Source organism: Oncorhynchus mykiss, chromosome 27 (genome assembly GCF_057628025.1).
Source record: "Oncorhynchus mykiss isolate SJ-2025 chromosome 27, ASM5762802v1, whole genome shotgun sequence".
Taxonomy (NCBI): domain Eukaryota; kingdom Metazoa; phylum Chordata; class Actinopteri; order Salmoniformes; family Salmonidae; genus Oncorhynchus; species Oncorhynchus mykiss.
The window spans coordinates 24,642,775-24,664,964 of NC_143048.1; the positions used below are offsets into that span (position 1 = coordinate 24,642,775).

Sequence of the window (22,190 nt, forward strand, 5' to 3'; positions counted from 1 at the left end):
TGGGTACAGAGTAGACTGTTCATCAACGTCACACACAGACCACGGATCTACTAAAACTCTTCACTTCTTCTGGACACTAATCAAAACTTTGAATACTCATCATTGCACATTCTTTAATTGTGGTTAATGTTAGGATGAACATTCATGTCATGGAAAATTGTCATATCAAATATAAATAATGGAGTGAGTAAACTTGTTGTGATTGAGAATTAAACACAGAAAATAAGTGTGTTTTGACTGATAATAATCATATTTGGGTTGTATGATTATCATTAATATAACATTTGATCAACTTGTTCAGCAGATTTTTACAAAAGCTTCTTCATTCCTATATATTTCAATATAAAATGTCTGATTATTCTAGATTACACATCACATGTACAGTATATAACATAAAACGCAACAACGTTATTTGAACTGTGGCAGGTTGAAGACTTTCTCTCAGTCGTTCTCATTTCAGCACAGTCTTTGCTGTGGTTAGCATTCTTAGTGGCAGTACATCCTCCACCCATTCATTTGGAGAGGTCATCATTCGTTCCCATAGAGCTACCTCGTCAGCATTCGAGTCCATCCAATTCACCAACGCCCCATAACTTCTGCCTGTAGGGTGAGATGGAGAGAACCTAGGCTTAGCCAATGAAGTCAATTGAATAAAATGAATGTACAGAACCTGTGTTTCTGTGGAGAAATCTAGAATATAAAATAAAATCATATAATAGAATAGAATAGTCCATTAGTACCTGTGCCAGGCCCCAGTCTTAGACCCCCTAGGAGGTTACTGGCCAGCTTGTCACGGTCCCACACAGTCAGCTCCACGCAGGCCTCCTTCAGGTCCTCCTGTCTGAAGCCATCGTACACCATGGTGTGGTTAAACACCGGCTCCACCGTCCTCCTCAGCACCCGAGTTTTCTGTCGACTCTTTCTGCTCGTGTCCGGGAGCACAAAGCTACAGAGGAGTCAGGCAGTCTCACAAGTCAGGCAATTGTTTCAGAAATATTACATATACCTACAACTATCACGAGCAAAGTAAATGTGAAAGGCTGGAAATTGGGGCTAATTGATATGTCTAATGATAGGCCTCCACATTTTCTGTTCTCCCCAGATGCTGTAGTTGTCCTTGATCATATTGAGCAATTCATACATTTCAAATGTTGATATTATTTATGGCATGTGCTGTACGTACCACTTGACATATGGGTTGATGGTGGCCCCTCTGATGAGGGGAAGGTTCTTGCAGTCTTTCATCCAAATATGAACCTCACCTTTGTTAGAGGGGGGATCCTTTCCTGGGCCTAGTGGTTATAATCAAGCATGATTCAGTGAACTTGTGTACACTGTATCTTTCTGTTGCACAAAATTGATATTTGACTGTATGGTAACTAGTTACCGAAAGCAACACATTTTCTTCATAAAATATACCTTTTCTATTTAATAAATTGCTTATAGACACTGGTGATGGTTAAGACATGTCAGGCGTGCAGACTCTTACTGTGGGAGACTTGAGGCAGGAAGCGTATGGCCAGTTTCATCTCCCCTCTGTAATCTGAAGGCTGCAGACTGGAGGTGGGCTGAGGAGACCAGGCAGAGACCGCCAGCACAGAGAGTACAGTGAGAACACCCTAATTTACTAAATAGCACCACCACCTTACTGGACACACTCCAAACTACACTCACACTTCCACAACCCACTGTGTATAGCATGTCATGTCACACAATTCTATTTTATTTTATTTAACCTTTATTTAATTAGGCAAGTCAGTTAAGAACAAATTATTATTTACAATGACGGCCAACAATGCTAACATGCACAGCATGTCATGTCACACAATGCTAACAGGCACAGCCATTTAAATAAATAGCAAAAGCATAGAGATGGATTTCAGTCTTGGATGAATGTTTTGGCACAGTACTGAGACCATTACACAGACAAAGCAGGTGTGATGTTGTCTCACCCTGGATTTCAGAGCTAAGTAGTTCATCTGGGTGTGGTCAAAGTCCCATTTGGACAGGTCCACATCCACCTCACCCAGAAAACTGTTCCTGCCAAAGGTGTCGTGGTGCCAGACAGAGAGAATAAGGGTCTGAGTTCGGAGGTGCTCCATACGAAGCCGATACTGACAAAGGAACAGGAAATACTTTTTGTTAAAAGCACTTTATGTCAGACCTGATGTACATGTAATGATACATTTCTCTATTCAACTTAAATTATATATAGTTTTTAGAAACTCTCGTACTCTGAGGAGCTCGTTGAAAATGGGGTTGAGAGTCTTCTTCTTCACAGACGTTTTCCTCTTCCCTATGTTGGCTTTGTCAGGTACCAAGTAACTTTTAACATACCTACAACAAGAAACACAAGACTCATACACACAAAGCACCATGTATTTCAGCAGTGTCCAATCAATCATGGAGGAGTAAATAAGAAAGCAAGGCTATATAAACTCAGCAAAAAAATAAACGCCCTCTCACTGTCAACGGAGTTTATTTTCAGCAAACTTAACATGTGTAAATATTTGTATGAGCATAACAAGATTCAACAACTGAGACATAAACTGAACAAGTTCCACAGACATGTGACTAACGGAAATTGAATAATGTGTCCCTGAACAAAGGGGGGGTCAAAATAAAAAGTAACAGTCAGTATTTGGTGTGGCCACCAGCTGTATTAAGTACTGCAGTGCATCTCCTCCTAATGGACTGCACCAGATTTGCCAGTTCTTGCTATGAGATGTTACCCCACTCTTCCACCAAGGCACCTGCAAGTCCCCAGTCATTTCTGGGGGGAATGGCCCTAGTCCTCACCCTCCGATCCAACAGGTCCCAGACGTGCTCAATGGGATTGAGATCCGGGCTCTTCGCTGGCCATGGCAGAACACATTCCTGTCTTGCAGGAAATCACCACAGAATCAGCAGTATGGCTGGTGGCACTGTCATGCTGGAGGGTAATGTCAGGATGAGCCTGCAGGAAGGGTACCACATGAGGGAGGAGGATGTCTTCCCCGTAACGCACAGCATTGAGATTGCTTGCAATGACAACAAGCTCAGTCTGATGATGCTGTGACCCTCCACCTCCAAATCGATCCCGCTCCAGAGTATAGGCCTCTGTGTAACGCTCATTCCTTCGACGATAAATGCAAATCCGACCATCACCCTCGGTGAGACAAAACTGTGACTCGTCAGTGAAGAGCACTTTTTTGCCAGTCCTGTCTGGTCCAGCGACGGTGGGTTTGTGCCCATAGGCGACGTTGTTGCCGGTGATGTCTGGTGAGGACCTACCTTACAGGCATACAACCCCTCCATCCAGCCTCTCTCAGCCTATTACGGACAGTCTGAGCACTGATGGAGGGATTGTGCGTTCCTGGTGTAACTTGGGCAGTTGTTGTTGCCATCCTGTACCTGTCCCACAGGTATGATGTTCAGATGTACCAATCCTGTGCAGGTGTTGTTTCACGTGGTCTGCCACTGCGACTGTAGCTCTGTCTTAGGCGTCTCACATTACGGACATTGCAATTTATTGCCCTGGCCACATTTGCAGTCCTCATGCCTCCTTGCAGCATGCCTAAGGCACGTTCACGCAAATGGGCAGGGACCCTGGGCATCTTTCTTTTGGTATTTTTCAGAATCAGTTGAAAGGCCTCTTTAGTGTCCTAAGTTTTCATAACTGTGACCTTAATTGCCTACCATCTGTAAGCTGTTAGTGTCTTAACGACCGTTCCACAGGTGCATGTTCATTAATTGTTTATGGTTCATTGAACAAGCATGGGAAACAGTGTTTAAACCCTTTACAATGAAGATCTGTGAAATTAATTTGATTTTTACGAATTATCTTTGAAAGACAGGGTCCTGAAAACAGGGGAAGGGGCCTCGTATAATAGTTGCCACTGTACTCACGGGTCAGAGCGGCCCCTCTTAGGGTCGACGGCGGCCAGGTCTCGGCATTGAGCCACGAAGATGTGTAACTCCCTGAGCTTCTGAACGTAGTTGATGGAGAACTGGATGTTCCCCTGCACCTCCACACCTCCATAGTCCCCACTGTACATGGTCATCACACTGCCACTCAGCTAACATACATACACACACACACACACACAAACACACACACACACACACACACACACACACACAGTTAAAACCTTCTAAACAGTTTACATAAAACCTTAGCATTTCAGGCAGTTCTCATTAAAATCATGATGTGAAAAACTATAAAATGTGTGGTTAATGGGACAATTAAGAGATTTAATAAGACTGTTGATATTGTATAATCATGATAGTTGCCAATAAAAAATGCCAGCTAAGTTTGGTTAGGCAGAACATGTGCGTGCTTTGAATGTGAACAGTGGTTGCGTGTTAGCAGAGCATGCGTGAAGTGAACATACAGAGGACACAGATGCCATGCCAGAGGAGCTGCTGAGGTTAGTCATAGATCTGCCTGTCTTCTGCCTGCCTCCATGGTAACTGTCTTCAGAGGCGGAGTCAGTTTCTCTGCAATCACTCTAGAATACAGACACCATCGCTAGAATGCCCAGTGCACATACAGACATACAGTGTTCTTTGACCTAAAGAGCTCGCATGGAATAAAGATGTTGTGGCTTTACCTCGTTCTGCAGGAACGAGGGAACAGACTTGCTCATCTTCTTCAAATGTTCAGGGTCAGAGTAGAGGGATGAGGAGGGAGAGGGGATGGTGGATGCTGAGGGAGGACAGAACAGAGAGAAGGATGAGAGGCTAAAGGTTCCATAATACTCTCATAACCTTATTACAGATCACTTACTGTAGCTATTGAATTACCCAGCAATGCTAGCATTCTACAACACAGAATAAAAAGCCTGTATTCTATATTATATTTGGTATAAACTGTCTAACCCAATATCGACCCAAAGGCTAATTACATTTCCAAGAAAGGTATAAAACAATTCTTAACCATCACTGCTTTGCCTGAGGACATCAAGGGGAGCCAGTCTTCTTTCTTGTCCTGTTGGGAATTATGTAAAACATAGACAACATTACATTTTCATCCCAACATGCACTAATTCTGGTATATGGGCCAACCTGACAGCACCACTATAATGCTGGTATAGTGGTTGAGGAGACAAGGGACATTTCTCACGTGGTGGCATGGATGCTGTGATATCCTCAAGACTTTTGGCCAGATTTTGTGAGCGGGCCTGAGCTCTTTTCAATGCCTTCTGTATAGGGTCTTGATCCTCATCATTATTTTCACCTAAAACATCAGACATTAGAGAAATAGTTGCTCATACTGTACATGTAGATGCCTTCAACAAAGACCACACATAGACATGTTAAAAAAACATTACATGTGGCCTCTTTACACTGATCATTTACAAGGAGCATATAAAACATTAAGAGCACCTTCCTAATATTGAGTTGCAACCCCTCCTGCCCCCTCCCCCCTTTTACCATCCGAACAGCCTCAATTTGTTGGGGCATGGACTCTACGAAAGTGCCATTCACCCTCCGAATGGCACACAAACACAATTCATGTCAAAATTGTCCCACGGCTTAAACATCCTTCTTTATCCTGCCTCGTCACCTTCATCTACACTGATTGAAGTGGATTTAACAAGTGACATCAATAAGGGATCATAGATTTCAACTGGATTCACCTGGTCAGTCTATGTCATGGAAAGACCAAGTGTTCATAATGTTTTGTACACTCAGTGTATGTAGTCTGTTGTTTACAGATAGCCAAAGTGTCTCTAGAGTTAAGTTGGAAGAGAGAAATATGTTTGAAGTTGTAGAAAATATTTTTTTTACTGGCTATATTATATCATTACTCATAAAAGTAAACTCCGGAATGTATCCTGGAGAGGAATGCCTAACTCAAACAAAGCTAAACTTGGCTACTTAGTTGCTGGCTCTATCAGAGCACTATGTGGTGTCAATAAAGTTACAAAAGAGTATCGTCCAACCCACAAATGAAACACAGGCAGCTGATTCACTGCACACACTCTATTTACAATGAAACAGACAGGACACTGCATCCTGGATGCTGCCTGATCTAGAAAAACATCTATCAGAAGATTACTCCACAGGGAACCCAGATAAACAAATAACTATTATATGTTTTCATGATATATCACAGGTCACATAACACTTGTACTAAAACAACAGGGCGCTACCGTATTGATCATCAAAACTTACGGTTTGAACTGGTCCTGGAGTTGGACCAAGTTTCAGACGCGCTACTCGATGCTATTTCAGATGCACTTAATGATGACTCCCGTCCAGTGTCAGTGCTGCCCTGGTTTGACCAGAGGGCCAGGGGCCGCTGGGTTATCTTGCTGCTCCTCCTACTGTAGCGCTCCTCTGAGTCCACTAGGGTGCTGGATCTGACAAGCCCACCACTCAGGTCAAGTTCAGCCCCAGGCGGGCCTGCTGCCGGGGCCAGAGCAGTGTGGACGCTGGTCTCTGAAAACTCCAGGTAATAGGGGTAGTCTTTGGGAACAAAGACCCGAGTGCGAGGGGTCAGAGATTCAGACTCGTCCAATGATTTTGAGGACCTCCTTGGACCAGGAGGAGCGTGCTTGTCACCACTCTGTCGTATACTCTTGGGCTGGACATGACTAATATCCAGTGTCTTTTTAGGGTACAACATAGAAGTTTGGGCCTGTTCCTCATTCATGTCTAATGTGTACATACTGGTGGCGCGCCGAAGGGAACTTGCACGTCCACTTCCACTTGAGTTTCCAAAACTGTCTTTTCTAGCTTTATGAGACCGAGATTCCTTTCCTGAGGTGCTTTGGGGCTTCGGGGCCTTTTTATCTTTGGTGAAGTCCCGTTCTGAGTCCCTTGTTACCTGGGGGACACCAGGGGCTCTTTGCTGCTCTGACTCTATGGTGATTTGAGGTGGGAAGTTGGGTTTAGTGTCAATCATAGCTCCTGATCCCACCTCAACTGATCTAGACTTTGACTGGTGCTCTTTAGTGTCAATCATAGCTCCTGAACCCAGTCCAATCGATTTAGACCTTGACTGGTGCTCTCTGTCTTTGTTCCCCCTGACAAAAGATGGCAGGGGAGATGGAGAAGATGGTGAAGAAGGTGAAGATGTTTTCTTGAGCTGGCTCTCATCCAAAGGTAGTGTAGCACTGACCTTTTGTGGCTGGCTGGGGGCAGATTCAGGGTCAACACATTGCTTTAACTCCAGTATTGAGTTCTGGGCATCCATTGGCTCCTTATTTTTGGGGCTTTTGAGTTCGTCAGAAGAGATCGGCCCTCTGTTATTCGAAGTGGCCTCACCCCAGAAGTTGCAGAGATTCTTAAACTGTGAGCGTTTTGCTCCGAGGCTTGGGGACGACTTCTCCAGTCTCTGATCCATCGTGAAGACTGTGAAATTCTGTATTTTTCTGTCAGAGGAAAGGTTGGAATCCCCTTCATGGTCGCCGTCAGATTCATTGCAGATTGACCTCAGGTCAAACTCAGACTTGGTGTACCTTTTATTCAGCTTTTCTATGGCCGATGGAATTTGAGTCACGCTGGCGTCCCCTGCTTCTTTTGATTTACCCGTGTAAAATATAGGCCTGTTCTTCTCCTGCTCCCAGAAGGACTTGAGCTGCTTTATACGGTCTGCTTTGCTGTCCTGTTGAGGGGGAACCTGTTTCAGGGTGTGTGGGCTATTTCCTTGATCTTTAATGGTGTGGTCTTGTTTTTTAGTGGACACACTTGACTGTACATTGACATTGCTTTGCTGAGTTTTGGGGGAAAACTGTTCACTTTCTTTTCCAGCCTTGTGTCTAAACTTCTCAGAGTCTAGGCTGTTTGTAGGCTGGGAGAGTAGTTCAGGCAGTGGGCTGGGACTGGGCTTGGACCCGGCCCTGGATGGCATTTCAGGTTGGGGTTTTGGTATGGCAGGTGAGAGCGTCACAGGCTGGGGGTTGACTGTGGGCTGGATGAGCAATTCAGGCTGAGGACTGAGTGTTGATGGGGAGAATCTCTGATGTTCTGGGCTGAGTCTGGACTGGGACAGCGTGTCAGGCTGAGGATGGAGTCTACTTAGATAGAGTATTTCTGCCTGTGAGCTTCTTCTGTCTACTGTCATTGGGGATCTTCTGAGATCTTCTTCTGTTAAAGTCAAATTGTCCTCCTCACTTTGAGCCCCATGAATGTAGCTATCATCCCAGGTTGGCAGTGTACGTATCTCTATAGAGGGAGCAATAACAACACTATTTTGGGGTCTGTATACCTCCTGTTTGTAAGGGCTAACACTCGGCTGAACACTTCTCATATCTCGACTAGCAGTGCTTTGTTGAGTATCTAGGTTTAACTGTTCATCTCCTTTTTCATCCCTGAGATTCTTCCTCAAAGACCCCTCCACACCGTTTGACTCTGGGACAGAAATAGTTCTATGAGACTTCTCTGCTAGTGCTCTCTCTTTTTCTTTCTCCATTGGTTTCTGTCTTTTGTCAATGATTGATCTACTGATGAGTATCTTGGGCCCAGTGTTGCCCTTCTCCCAGAAGGACTTCAGGTGGGTCATTTTGGGTGGTTGATTTTCATCTTGGACCTCTTTCTGTTTGACTTCTTGTGTTGTGACCTGTGGTCCAACAGCCTTGGCTGGAGGGCCACTGACCTTCTTCACATTCTCTTGCCTATCTATCACATCCTCTTCTCTATCTAACATCACTTGCTTGATCTCCTTCCAATATGCTGCTCTCAGCCCCTCAGACTTGAGCTGGTATGATCTTAATGTATTCAAAGGTGACTGGTCCGTAGGTTGATCCATAGAGGATTCCGACTGAGAGCCATCCTTTACCTCTGGTGTTAAACACACTGACACTCCTCCTCCAATACTTTGCATATCCAGGCTGGGGTCAACATGTAGGAGCTTTCTCTTCCCCTCAGGAGCTTTCCTCTCCGTCTGCTGAGACCTGCTCTCAAAGGTAGGCCGGTCATCTGTATCTGTTTTCACAGAGCTAATCACGTCTTCCTCCATGTCTGGTTGATCGCTCTCAGTCTTCAGCCAGTCGTTGCTGTCTGTGCTGCGGCTGAACCACTCTAAGACTTTAGAAATGGAGTCGCCCTGCTCCGCTGTGGGCTGGGGACTACGAGGGGCTGATTTAGAGGCAGGTTTGTGGTTTACTGTTTTTTTATGAACATGCTTATCAGGCTTATCCCCAGAGTTATGGAGATCAGGATGTTTCCATTGATCTGAAGAAAAAAAAAAAGATTAGACATTTCAACAGTATAACAATACCCTTGGGCCAAGAACTTTAATGAATTTGAATTCATCTTCACACTGGTTTTAAATTGTAGTGTGGGCTCCATGAATTTTCACTTTCTGTCTTTGGACTTACCCACAGTGGTTGGAGGCAGACTAGGGTCCTCCTGTCTGATTGAGGTGTCCACATTGCAGGTTCTTATCACCTCCTTGTCCTGCATCTCAATGAGTTGAAAGGCTGCATACTGTGAAGGCTGGTGGTGAGTAGGGGCTGTTAGTTCTGAGCTCGGAGAGAGTGGTATGGACAGAGGTTTTGAAAATGGACCATCAGACCTCTCTCTGCCCTGAGGAGGACCCTCACTGACAAACTCTCTCTGGATGAGACCATCGCTACCTTCACTCTTCTGATGACCTGTGTAGGATGTATCTGTGTGTCTGTCATTATCAGAGTGTGTGGCTGGTCTAAGGTTCAACAGCCTGAGAGGCTTTGGCTCACTCAAGGGCCTCAATGGAACTTTGGAACTCTCAGTTTCCCTAAGATGAGAGGGGGTTCTCACTAGGTGTCTGACAAGTGAGTTATCTGAGGGCTCTGCTCTCCTCTCTCTTTCATGGGCCTCTTTCGCTCTCTCAAAATCAGTATTGGCGAAGACTAGGGTTAAAGGCTTCAGTGGCTTGTGGGAGTGGTGACTCAAAGTGTTCGGTTGTTGACTGGAGGGAGATACTGGAGTAACATTGTTCTGTAACTCAGAGATGGGAGTTGGATACATTTTCTGTGACTGAACGTCCAAAGCCCCCTGGCTAGACTGGTTTGAGCCACAGCTGGAGCCATGTTGGAGACTTCCCTGAGAGGCAGGGGCGATGACCTTTGACCCAGCTGGATGACCCTGCAGCCCAGGAATGGAGATATCACTGCCCGTGAGAGAGCTCTGCGAGTGCCGGGAGAGGATGGTTATTTTCTTGGGCACAGGCCTGAATCCTAGAGAGGACCCCTCGGAGGTGGCAGAGCCTGCTGAGTTGTGACTGGTGGAGTCTGCTGTCATGAGAATGATCAGGGGAGATAAGGGCTCTGTGTGTGTGAGAACACAATGGTGGAACATGAGGAGATGTGATACTGTGATAAATTATTTCCATGTCAGAGGCCTGGTTGGCATCAGTATCACCTTACTCCAGATGTATGATCTTAATTTTACCTATATTGCCACATCAAAAATAATCCAGCAGCAACAGGATTTGAACGTTTAGTCCATAATGTTGCTTGGTCATGATTATGCTATTAACTAGCTAAAAGTAGGCTAAATGAAAACTGCAATACTGTTAATATAGCCATCTGTTTTTTGTGAATTTATGCAAAATTACGAAGCTCATCTGCAGTGCAGGAACATTCTCAGCAAAAAAATTATGATCAAATTAAGATCCTACATCTGTAAAGCACTATTGTGAACCGGGCCAAAAATTGTTCTCACACTATCCTGAAAGATCATGTTATTCAATTTGACTCAACCTCCTATTCTTCAATGTACCATAATGCTTGATTGTGTAAAAAGGTATATGCACTGCACTCTAACCTGCTTCAGATGCTTTCTCTGTCTCTTGATTTCCATTGGACTGTTTTTCTGTCTTCTCTACCTCTAGAATAAGGGATGCTCGATTGAAAGGATTGTGCCTTGGCTGGAATGAGAAGAGAAGAAAATATATATTTCACAATACTCTAAAAGTCATACTGTGATATGATGATTGGAACAACAGAAAAAAATCTGAACAGCATGAAAATACTTTGTTTGTTTATTCTGTTCATGCTTCACATATATTCTCTGCAAATGAAATCTCACCTACCCTTCCCGGGGACTGCACAACTGAATTCATTCTCTCTTTCTCTGCATCTGATACATTGAGGCTTTTGCTGCAAAGGAGACAGAATGATCACTATCAGAATATAATAGGAATTGGGGTTTATACTATAGATGAGTAGCCCTCAGAGCACCAGGATAAAACATTTTTTTAAAGTTTTTAATTAACTTTTATTTAAGTAGGCAAGTCAGTTAAGAACAAATTATTATTTACAATGACAGCCTACCCCAGCCAAACCCTCTCCTAACCCGGACAGCGCTGGGCCAATTGTGCGCCGCCCTATGGGACTCCCGATTACGTCCGGTTGTGATACAGCCCGGTATCAAACCAGGGTCTGTAGTGACGGCTCTAGCACTGTGATGCAGTACCTTAGACCGCTGTGCCACTCGGGAGCCCAGATACACTGTACTGGATGTCAAATCAGATGGACATTGGAGACCACTGTTACACTGTGGCCTTGTAAGGAAAGGGCTTAGTATCTGCACTTCCTCATTCAATTCCTGAGCACCTCTGTGACCGGCTGTTCAGTGAACAAGCCTCCTGCATAACTGATGCCTGCTCACATGTGATTCATTGTGACATCAAAGGGAGGCAGAGCTGTGGAAGAGTCGACTCACCTAGAGATCTGGCTGCTGCCCACTGGGAGTCAGGGAGGTCAACACAGCCCATATGACCTCATGCACAGCATGCCAAACACACCAAGCTTCACTACAAGACTTATAGAAAGCTTCACTTTGTATTTACTTTAGGAAGTGATGTAAGTTATAATACAAGTGACTGGGCAGAGAATAATACAGGCACGTTACCTGTACATTAACAGCCACACATAAAGTTACAGGCCTCTCTAGTTGAATTACTTGCTTCTCAAAATAATAACTTTTCGTAGCATTCCCATACTGACTGACTCCTAGCCTCGTGAGACCACATCCTGTAAATATAACAGAGCAGATAGATTCCATGTAAGCGTGAGCACCACCTATGTTGACTCAAATTGAGATTGAGTCACACCTAAGACACACACACGTGCATCCCTGCGCGTGCACACGCGCGCACACACACACACACACACACACACACACACACACACACACCACAGGACTCACTCTGTGCAGGCAAGCGCTATGATTGATCACTCATGCTGAACTACTATACTGACCTAGCCTCAAGGCATGGTTCTGAGACTGGGTAGAGTAATGGGGTACAGCAGAGAGAGGGATGGGTTAGGACGGAGGATGGAGGGGTGGGACGAGGAGTGCAGTGGAGCAGTGGATCACCTGTTCTTCTGGGGCTGTGTTGGCTGTGTTGGTGCCTCCAGGAGCCTGGCAGGTTTTGGAGGGGGGGTGATGTCTGAGACTTTACCGCTGACTGCTCTGGGTCTGGAAAGAAACCCATCTGCAGGACAGACAGACATACAGATAAAGACTGACAGACAGGGAATACAGTAAGTGCTTACAGTATACTCTCTATAAACTCAATAACCCTGCTGATGATCTGAACATACCGTACAAACCCGATAGCATAAACTTGACATATTAATACAACATTCAGCACTTTTTAATTTATTTTTATTTCACCTTTATTTAACCAAGTAGGCTAGTTGAGAACAAGTTCTCATTTGCAACTGCCACCTAGCCAAGATAATGCGTAGCAATTCGACACATACAACAACACAGAGTTACACATGCAATAAACAAAACATACAGTCAATAATACAGTAGAACAAAAGAAAACAAAAAGTCTATATACAGTGAGTGCAAATGAGGTAAGTTAAGGAAATAAATAGGCCATGGTGGCGAAGTAATTACAATATAGCAATTAAACACTGGAATGGTAGATGGGCAGAAGATGAATGTGCAGGTAGAGATACTGGGGTGCAAAGGAGCAAAATAAATAAATACATTCCAGTATGGGGATGAGGTAGGTAGATAGATGGGCTGTTTACAGATAGGCTATGTACAGCTGTATGCTCCGACAGCTGGTGCTTAAAGCTAGTGAGGGAGATGTGAGTCTCCAGCTTCAGAGATTTTTGCAATTCGTTCCAGTCATGGGCAGCAGAGAACTGGAAGGAAAGACAACCAAAGGAGGAATTGGCTTTGGGGGTGACCAGTGAGATATACCTGCTAGAGCGCGTGCTACGAGTGGGTGCTGCTATGGTGACCAGTGAGCTGAGATAAGGCGGGGCTTTACCTAGCAGAGACTTGTAGATAACCTGTAGCCAGTGGGTTTGGCGACGAGTATGAAGCGAGGGCCAACCAACGAGAGCGTACAGGTCGCAATGGTGGGTAGTGTATGGGGCTTTGGTGACAAAACGGATGGCACTGTGATAGACTGCTTCCAGTTTGTTGAGTAGAGTGTTGGAGGCTATTTTATAGATGACATCACCGAAGTCGATGATCGGTAGGATGGTCAGTTTTACGAGGGTATGTTTAGCAGCATGAGTGAAGGATGCTTTGTTGCGATATAGGATGCAGATTCTAGATTTAATTTTGGATTGGAGATGCTTAATGTGACTCTGGAAGGAGAGTTTACAGTCTAACCAGACACCCAGGTATTTGTAGTTGTCCACGTATTCTAAGTCAGAGCCGTCCAGAGTAGTGATGCTGCACGGGCAAGCAGGTGCGGGCAGCGATCGATTGAAAAGCATGCATTTAGTTTTACTTGCGTTTAAGAGCAGTTGGAGGCCACGGAAGGAGAGTTGTATGGCATTGAAGCTCATCTGGAGGTTAGTTAACACAGTGTCCAAGGAGGGGCCAGAAGTATACAGAATGGTGTCGTCTGCGTAGAGGTGGATCAGAGAATCACCAGCAGCAAGAGCAACATCATTGATGTATACAGAAAAGAGAGTCGGCCCGAGAATTGAACCCTGTGGCACACCCATAGAGACTGTCAGAGGTCCAGACAACAGGCCCTCCGATTTGACACACTGAACTCTATCAGAGAAGTAGTTGGTAAACCAGGCGAGGCAATCTAAAGTATATAAATATCTCCCTTTAAGCATCAGCTGTCAGAGCAGCTTACCAATCACTGTACCTGTACACAGCTAGTCTGTAAATAGTACACCTCATCCCCATATTATTACTTACCCTCTTGCACCCCAGTATCTCTACTTGCACATCATCATCTGCACATATATCACTCCAGTATTAATGCTCAATTGTAATTATTTCACCTCTATAGCCTATTTATTGCCTACCACCCTACTCTTCTACATTTGTATACACTGTACATAGATCTTTCTATTTTTATTTTATTTTGGGTTATTGACTGTACGTTTGTTTATGTGTAACTCTGTGTTGTTGTTTTTCTTGTACTGCTTTGCTTTATCTTGGCCAGGTCACAGTTGTAAATGAGAACTTATCAACTGGCCTACCTGGTAAAAAAAAATATATATATATAATAATTACATAAAAAAAATATATATATATATATGTTTTACTCTGATGTATGGCTTTTTCATTATACTGCAGTATGTTTGAACTGCACACATACTTATCTTGCATGAGAATGACTTACTGTATGCAGCGCTCAATTAGTGTTTGAACAGTGTTTTTGACCCACCTAAAGAACCTGCTTTCCTCTGCTTCATGGAGGCCAGGATTACTTCGGAGCCATGAATCTTTTCCCGGTGTCTCAGAGACTTGGCCTCGTAAAACCACTCCCCTGTCAGGTACTTGAGCCTGCTGTTCACTGGGGCACTGGTTTTCTGCAGCTGCCTGATGGGAAAAACACACCCAGGTACATCACAGTATACAGGGTACGGTACAGTTACCCATTAAACACATTACATAAGCACAAAAGGTGGAACACAGTTCAGTCAAGGATGTGATTCTGAATAATTACCTTTAGGTAATGCCATTGATTTATTCTGGTTGAGAGACACACTATAGGCTAAACGTTGACGGGAAAGGTACATTTACCACCACATGAGTTAACAATCTAACCCAATGGAACACAATGCAGCGCTTGTGCTAAATAGTTCACATTCTTTTTGAGGAGAAAACACTTATTTAAGGGACTCTGCTGTCCTAGCTTCAGGAGGAAGCTGGTCCCACCATTGGGGTGCCAGGACAGAGAAGAGTTTGACTGGGATGAGTGAGAGCTGCCATCCTGTAGGGGTGGAGAATTCTGGATAAGTTGCAGGGGTTTGATGGCACAAGTGGGGAGCCCAGTCAACCTCGAGTTACAGTAGTCCAGACGGGAAATTACAAGTGCCAGGATTAGGACCTGCGCCACTTCCTGTGGGAGGTAAGGTCGTACTCTACGGACGTTGTAGAGCATGAACCTTCTACCAACTCGACTCCTCTGATGTCAAAAACTACAACCGGTATCTCTTCTTTGGGGTGGCAGGTAGCCTAGTGGTTAGAGCTGACAAGGTACAAATTTGTTGTTCTGCCCCTGAACAAGGCAGTTAACCCACTGCTCCTAGGTTGTCATTGTAAATAAGAATTTGTTCTTAACTGACTTGCCTAGTTAAATAAAATAAAAAACCTGCAGGAGTGAGTCACTGCTTTGATGTTTGCAGAGAACAACAGGGTGTTGTCCAGGGTCACACCAAGGTTCTTTGCACTCTGGGAGGGGGACACCGTGGAGCTGTCAACTGTGATAGAGAGGTCTTTGAGCGGGAGGAGGAAGAGCTCGAGGTGGTTGGCTGACATCCAAGCTGAGATATCTGCCAGGCTCGCAGAGATGCATGTAGCCACCTGGGTGTCAGAATGGGGAGAGGAAAAAAGTAGTTGTGTCATCCGCATAGTAAAGATAGGAGAGACCTTGTGAGGATATGATGGAGCCGAGTGACTTGGTGTAGATAGAGAAGAGGGCCTAGAACTGAGCCCTGGGGGAAACTAGTAGTGAGAGATACGTGGTGTAGACAAAGATCCTCTCCATGTCACCTGGTAGGAGTGGCTGCCAGGTAGGATGAAATACAAAAGTGTGCAGAGCCTGAGATGCCCATCCTTGAGAGGAGGATCTGATTGTTTATGTTGTTGAAGGCAGCGGATAGATCTAGGGGGATGAGAACAGAGGAGAGAGAGTCAGATTTCGCAGAGCGGACAGCCTACGTGACACAGAGAAGACTAGTCTGGTTGAGTGACCCGTCTTGAAGCCTGACTGGTTAGAGTAAAGAAGATCGTTCTGAGTGAGATAGCGAGAGTTGGTCAGAGACAGCACGGTCAAGTGTTTTGGAAAGAAAAGAAAGAAGTGATACCAGTTGTAGTTTTTGACATCAGAGTCGTCGAGTGTTGGTTTCTTGAGGAGGGGGAACGACTTGGGACATTTTGATGTCAGAGTGGATGCAGCCAGTGGTCAAGGGTGAGTTGATGAGGGAAGTGAGAAGTTCTCCAGAGATGGGGTCGAGGAGGCAGGTGGCAGGGCAGCCGGACCTCAATACTCACAGCATTTCATCTTGAGAGAGAGGGGAGAAAGAGTTCAAGGCGTAGGGTAGTTCTGTGGGAGTGAGACTAGTGGACTCAATAGGCTGAATGAATGAGGAGCTTCTTTTCAAAGTGATTGACAAAGTAGTCCACAGAAAGGGAGGAGGGAGTGTGTGGCGGATTAAGAAGAGAGGGGGGGTGGAAAAGAGAAGGTAAACAACCCTGGTCATGTGAAAGAGGGGTAGCACATTAATACATACGATTGGTGTTAATCCTTTTACACTAAGGCCATGGCTGAACACAGACAAGTCGACCATACAGAGTCAGTCTCCAGTCTTCTACTGTTAGAAATAGACTTGTCTAGCCAACTCCATTATAGAATCAAAATGAATAGGCCTTTGTTTCTCAACTTTTTTCTCACTGTGGAACTGCTTTGACAAGAAGGCTTAAGACTAAGCTAATTTAAGATCCAGTTGTCCTTAGTTGGCACGTCTGAATGTGTAATGACATGACAAGAAATTCTAAGACTGTCTGAGTATACATCAACATGACGTTGTTTATGTAGTGGATGTGCCTCAGGATTCCATGGTTAAACGCAGTGAGGTGTATATATGTGTTCTACCTCTGTGGGTATCTATTTCAGACCATTGAGCCTGCATTTTTCTCTCCCACGTGGTTCTGTAAAGTTGAATCGGAGGGTCAATCTAATTGCTTATCTCACATTGAGGCCTCTCTGTGGTGGAGGCTGTGTCCATATCTGGCTGAGTTGTTATTATATTACAGACAAACGAACATCACTTCACCAGCCTTTTAACCTCTCCCACACAGGTGGGGGGAGGTTGACAGAGAAACCACTCTCCTCATAGAATGAAAGGGAACGAATAGGCACTAAAAAATACAACAATATTGAATACATTACATTATCTAAAACAATATAGCATATTTACATGCAATACACAAAGCATGTATTTGATTACATAACTATAATTTTAGCTAGAGGGTGGAGAGGCTAAGTGGGGCAACACAAATGTTTTATCAAAATATGTGGGAACTAGGAAATACACAAATGACACAGTCGTGGTTCAGAGCTGTGAGAATAGGGCTATCACAAACTCACTTGATCCTCTCCTCCTCTGCTTTCTTCAGCTCTTCATCTCTCTTCAGCACAGTCATGATCATCGACTGTTCCTCCTCCGTCAGATGGCTCAGGTCTATCATGGTGACTCAGGTTCTCTCTCGCCAGGGCTGATGTGGAAAGGGCTTGGAGTTGGGCCCTGAGGCCTGTTGAGGCAGTCCGTGATGGGATGTGATGGGCAGCGTCTGTCTCTAAGCTCGGAGCTCCAGAGGCATCGCTCAGGTAGCTGGCACCTGCAGAGTTGATAAGAATATTCAAGGTGTGAGCTCCTGGAGGCTTTGTTTTCATCATCCCATAATTCACACATTGCTCATCATAGTAAAACAGTGCCTCTAAGCAACAACAGACACATGACCAAAGGCTTGAGTATGTGATCATAGCATGGCCTTGCTCTTGGGGAAAACATTTCCAAGCAGGTGCTTTTGAACTGATGCTACATTACAGCATAGTATATTTTGTCCTTAGGTAAGGTTGATAAAACTGTTCATGTCAAGGTTAGGCTCTATATGGAGAATGTTGACTGTAAATGAACAGTGAACAGTGAATCATGCTGGATCAAACACTAATTCAGTAAATCATGTTGGATCAAACACTAATTCAGTAAATAATGCTGGATCAAACACTAATTCAGTAAATCATGCTGGATCAAACACTAATTCAGTAAATCATGCTGGATCAAACACTAATTCGGTAAATCATGCTGGAACAAACACTAATTCAGTAAATCGTGCTGGATCAAACACTAATTCAGTAAATCGTGCTGGATCAAACACTAATTCAGTAAATCATGTTGGATCAAGCACTAATTCGTTAAATCATGCTGGATCAAACACTAATTCGGTAAATCATGCTGGATCAAACATTAATTTGGTAAACCATGCTGGAACAAACACTAATTCAGTAAATCGTGCTGGATCAAACACTAATTCAGTAAATCATGCTGGATCAAACACTAATTCAGTAAATCATGCTGGATCAAACACTAATTCGGTAAATCATGCTGAATCAAACACTAATTCAGTAAATCATGCTGGATCAAACATGAATTCAGTAAATCATGTTGGATCAAACACTAATTCAGTAAATCATGCTGGATCAAACACTAATTCGGTAAATCGTGCTGGATCAAACACTAATTCAGTAAATCATGCTGGATCAAATAGTAATTCAGTAAATCATGCTGGATCAAACACTAATTCAGTAAATCATGCTGGATCAAACACTAATTCGGTAAATCGTGCTGGATCAAACACTAATTCAGTAAATCATGTTGGATCAAACACTAATTCGGTAAATCATGCTGGATCAAACATTAATTCAGTAAATCATGCTGGAACAAACACTAATTCAGTAAATCGTGTTGGATCAAACACTAATTCAGTAAATCATGCTGGATGAAACACTAATTCGGTAAATCATGCTGGATCAAACACTAATTCGGTAAATCATATTTTTTTATTTAACCTTTATTTAAATAGGCAAGTCAGTTAATAAGAACAAATTCTTATTTACAATGACAGCCTACACTGGCCAAAACTGGACGACGCTGGGCCAATTGTGCACCACCCTACGGGACTCCCAATCATGGCCGGTTGTGATACAGCCTGGATTCGAACCAGGATGTCTGTAGTGACGCCTCTAGCACTGAGATGCAGTGCCTTAGACCGCTGTGCCACTTGGGAGCAGAAAATCATGTTGGATCAAACATTCTAATTCATTAAATCATGCTAGATAAAACCTCATTAATTTAAGTTGATGTGATTTGTCTCTGAGGTCACATGGACTAAGTGTACTCTGTATTATTTTATCTCAACTACAAAATACTCTGATGATGCAGTCAGTGGGTGGAGAGTTTAATTACTGTGCTTTAGATGTTTCTGAACACCGGGGTGATCAACGCCTTGTTAAATAAATTGCGTACAGTGAGTGAAATAAGGTAGTAATCATGATTTACAGTCATTGAGAAACAAAAGAGTAAGTTGAGTTGACAGTCTGCTGAAATCAGCATGAATATAATTTGCCATACCTATGCTGGGTGTAATGAAGCCCCAAATAGATTAGGACATATTCCTTTGTAAACCATCTGACGAATAGGCTGCGTTCACACAGGCAGCCCAATTCTGATATTTTTTCCATTAATTGGTCTTCTGACCAAGCACATCAGATCTTTTCACATCAGATCTTTTTCAGAGCTGATCTGATTAGTCAAAAGTCAAATTATTGAAAACATTATCAGAATTGGGCTGCCTGTGTAAACACAGCCACAGAATTCCATGCTGAAAACCCTAATTCAAACATTTATTTTTTCCTTCTCAATTAAATTCTGTTGACTTACCTTAGTTTAGATGGGTTGCCTACTTTACTTAAATCAATCAATAAAAATCTCTATAAGATTAGGGTCAACTCTGATATAAATTATGAATAATTTGTCCTCCATTATCAACTGTTAACATATTGTAGTGTCCACTGCCTTAATACAAACCCAGCAACCTTGTGAAGACTTCTGAGTGAAAATGACTTATAAATATTGGGCAAACAGCTAAAAAGCTTACAGCTAAACATTTGTCAGATAAAAAGATACATGAGTATGGAAGCCTCATATGTGTGCTACCTGGGTTCTGTCCTGTCTCATGGATTTCGACATTGATGTTAGCTATTCACATTATAGTTAAATGTAAAACATTTCATAAATTTCATATTGTGGGTGTGAACTGTCAGTAAATCAAAGAGATAGGCTTTAAAACATTTTTTTTTATAGTAGCCTACAATAGTAGCAGAGAACAGTCGATAACCTATAAAATGGAAATGTTTTGTGCAATGTTATGTTTTTGCCTGCTTAATCCGTCTCATAACTAAATTAGTGTAATTGGATAATTAAATTGCATAGACTCATGTCTTCTTCTCAGAAAGAGAAGCCCTAAAGCTGCAGTATCGTAGTCCTCTTTAAAATAAGTTTACATTTGTTGTATGTAGGAAAACAATAAGATCAGCTTCGGAAAGAAAAATAACATTTTATTTATATATTTTAATTGGCACCGGCACATGATGCTGGCTTGAAAAACACCATCCTAAAAAGTAGCCCACATGAAGAATAAGAATTAATACACAGGCCTCTGAAGTCTAAATTCCTTGTATGATAATTTCTTACTAACCTTAGGATATGAGGCAGCTCGTAATCATTTTCGTTCACAAGTGTTGCCTTCAGGACAGTGGGTATAGACAGCGATTAAAATGTCTGTGTTATGTCAATAACTTGAGTTTTATTGTTTCCCAAAAGTCATTGTGGGTAAGGCTTCACAGCGCCTTCATGTTCTTCCTCATCAGACGTTAAAATCTGAAGAACAATAGATTGATATCTTACTTTGTAACTTTTTGGAGAGACAAATATAGGCCAAACAAAAAAATGTAAATAAAATGTTTTACCTTGTTTTGGAAACTACCTCTGTCTGTAGAGAAATTCGGACATCCACTGGAGGTAGGTGGGTCAGACTCAGGGAGGTGTGTGCTTCCCTCAAACGGGTTTAGTGCCCATTATGACTAGTGGTCACTGTTCAATGCCAGCAGTCAATATTGATAGCAGCCTATACTGTAGAAACGTTAAGTGTAAGAAGAGCAAACACCATTGAAAATAAAGTTGTCCAATAAAAATTGTGTTGTTGAATTTTCATACGGGAATCTTAAACATATGCTAATGTAATCGTATTACACTGCGCCAATGGAAATATGTACAATTGTGTAAAAGGAACACGAACAAGGTGCTAATTTATTATCCGTGTCATGTGGCATAGTCCCTGCCAGTTGTGAAATTCTTAACCTCAAGATCCAACCCACAAAGTAAAGATGATTGTTGAGATTATGGCAGTGAGTCTGTTTGTCAAGGAGGAGTGTAAACCGGAGGCTTGATGGAGCACAGGTGTTTCAACACGCTGCCCTGGACAAATGCAAAAGTGAATGTTGATAAGTAAAACACTGTAAATAGACTCCAAGTGATTGCATACATTCTGTTGGAGTAAACTACCTTTCATCCAAATGCAGTATACAGGTATACAGTAAACTAGAATAACCACAATAGGTCTGTTTTATAGAAATTGGACACTGGGTGGCAGTCTTGTTCAGATAAAGTATACAAGGAAAGCTGCAAATAATTTTAGTGGAGGCTGAGGACATAAAATATTAAAATACAGAAGGCAAAAAGTCATCCAGAAGCTAAGAGAATCCACATATACTACATGACCAAAAGTATGTGGACACATGCTTGTCAACCATCTCATTCCAAAATCATGGACATTAATATGGAGTTGGTCCCCCTTTGCTGCTATAACAGCCTGCACTCTTCTGAGAAGGCTTTCCACTAGATGTTGGAACGTTGTTGTGGGGACTTGCTTCCATTCAGCCACAAGGGCATTAGTGAGGTCGGGCACTGATGTTGAGCGATTAGGCCTAGCTCGCAGTCAGTGTTCCAATTCATCCCAAAAGTGTTTGATGCGGTTGAAGTCAGGGCTCTGTGCAGGCCAGTCAAGTTCGTCCACACCAATCTCGACAAACCATTTCTGTATGGACCTTGTCTTGTGCACGGGGTAATTGTCTTGCTGAAACAGGAAAGGGCCTTCCCCACACTGTTGCCACAAAGTTGGAAGCACAGAATCATCTAGAATGTCATGGTATG

The 22,190-nt window shown here is 43.3% G+C and overlaps 1 protein-coding gene across 4 annotated transcripts; it reads right to left on the reverse strand.

Annotated features, from left to right (window-relative positions):
• Positions 1 to 93: 93 nt before the first annotated feature.
• sytl2b (synaptotagmin-like 2b) lies at positions 94 to 21,333 on the reverse strand. Of its 4 annotated transcripts, none has more exons than XM_021588038.3 (19): positions 20,948 to 21,333; positions 17,507 to 17,757; positions 14,579 to 14,733; positions 12,295 to 12,412; positions 11,006 to 11,072; positions 10,738 to 10,840; positions 9,309 to 10,238; positions 6,160 to 9,162; positions 5,105 to 5,218; positions 4,919 to 4,969; positions 4,593 to 4,687; positions 4,374 to 4,490; positions 3,889 to 4,058; positions 2,235 to 2,337; positions 1,953 to 2,114; positions 1,490 to 1,568; positions 1,184 to 1,292; positions 741 to 946; positions 94 to 600 (listed from the first exon to the last, which is right to left on the reverse strand). In XM_021588038.3, exons 2-19 carry the CDS (start codon positions 17,605 to 17,607, stop codon positions 452 to 454), a joined length of 5,832 nt encoding a protein of 1,943 aa, XP_021443713.3. In that variant the 5' UTR covers positions 17,608 to 17,757; positions 20,948 to 21,333; the 3' UTR covers positions 94 to 451. The 4 variants fall into 4 exon arrangements, with proteins under 4 accessions (XP_021443713.3, XP_021443712.3, XP_090079737.1 ...); XM_021588037.3 differs by having other exon boundaries at positions 20,677 to 21,017; XM_090223611.1 differs by lacking the exon at positions 4,374 to 4,490.
• Positions 21,334 to 22,190: the final 857 nt, after the last annotated feature.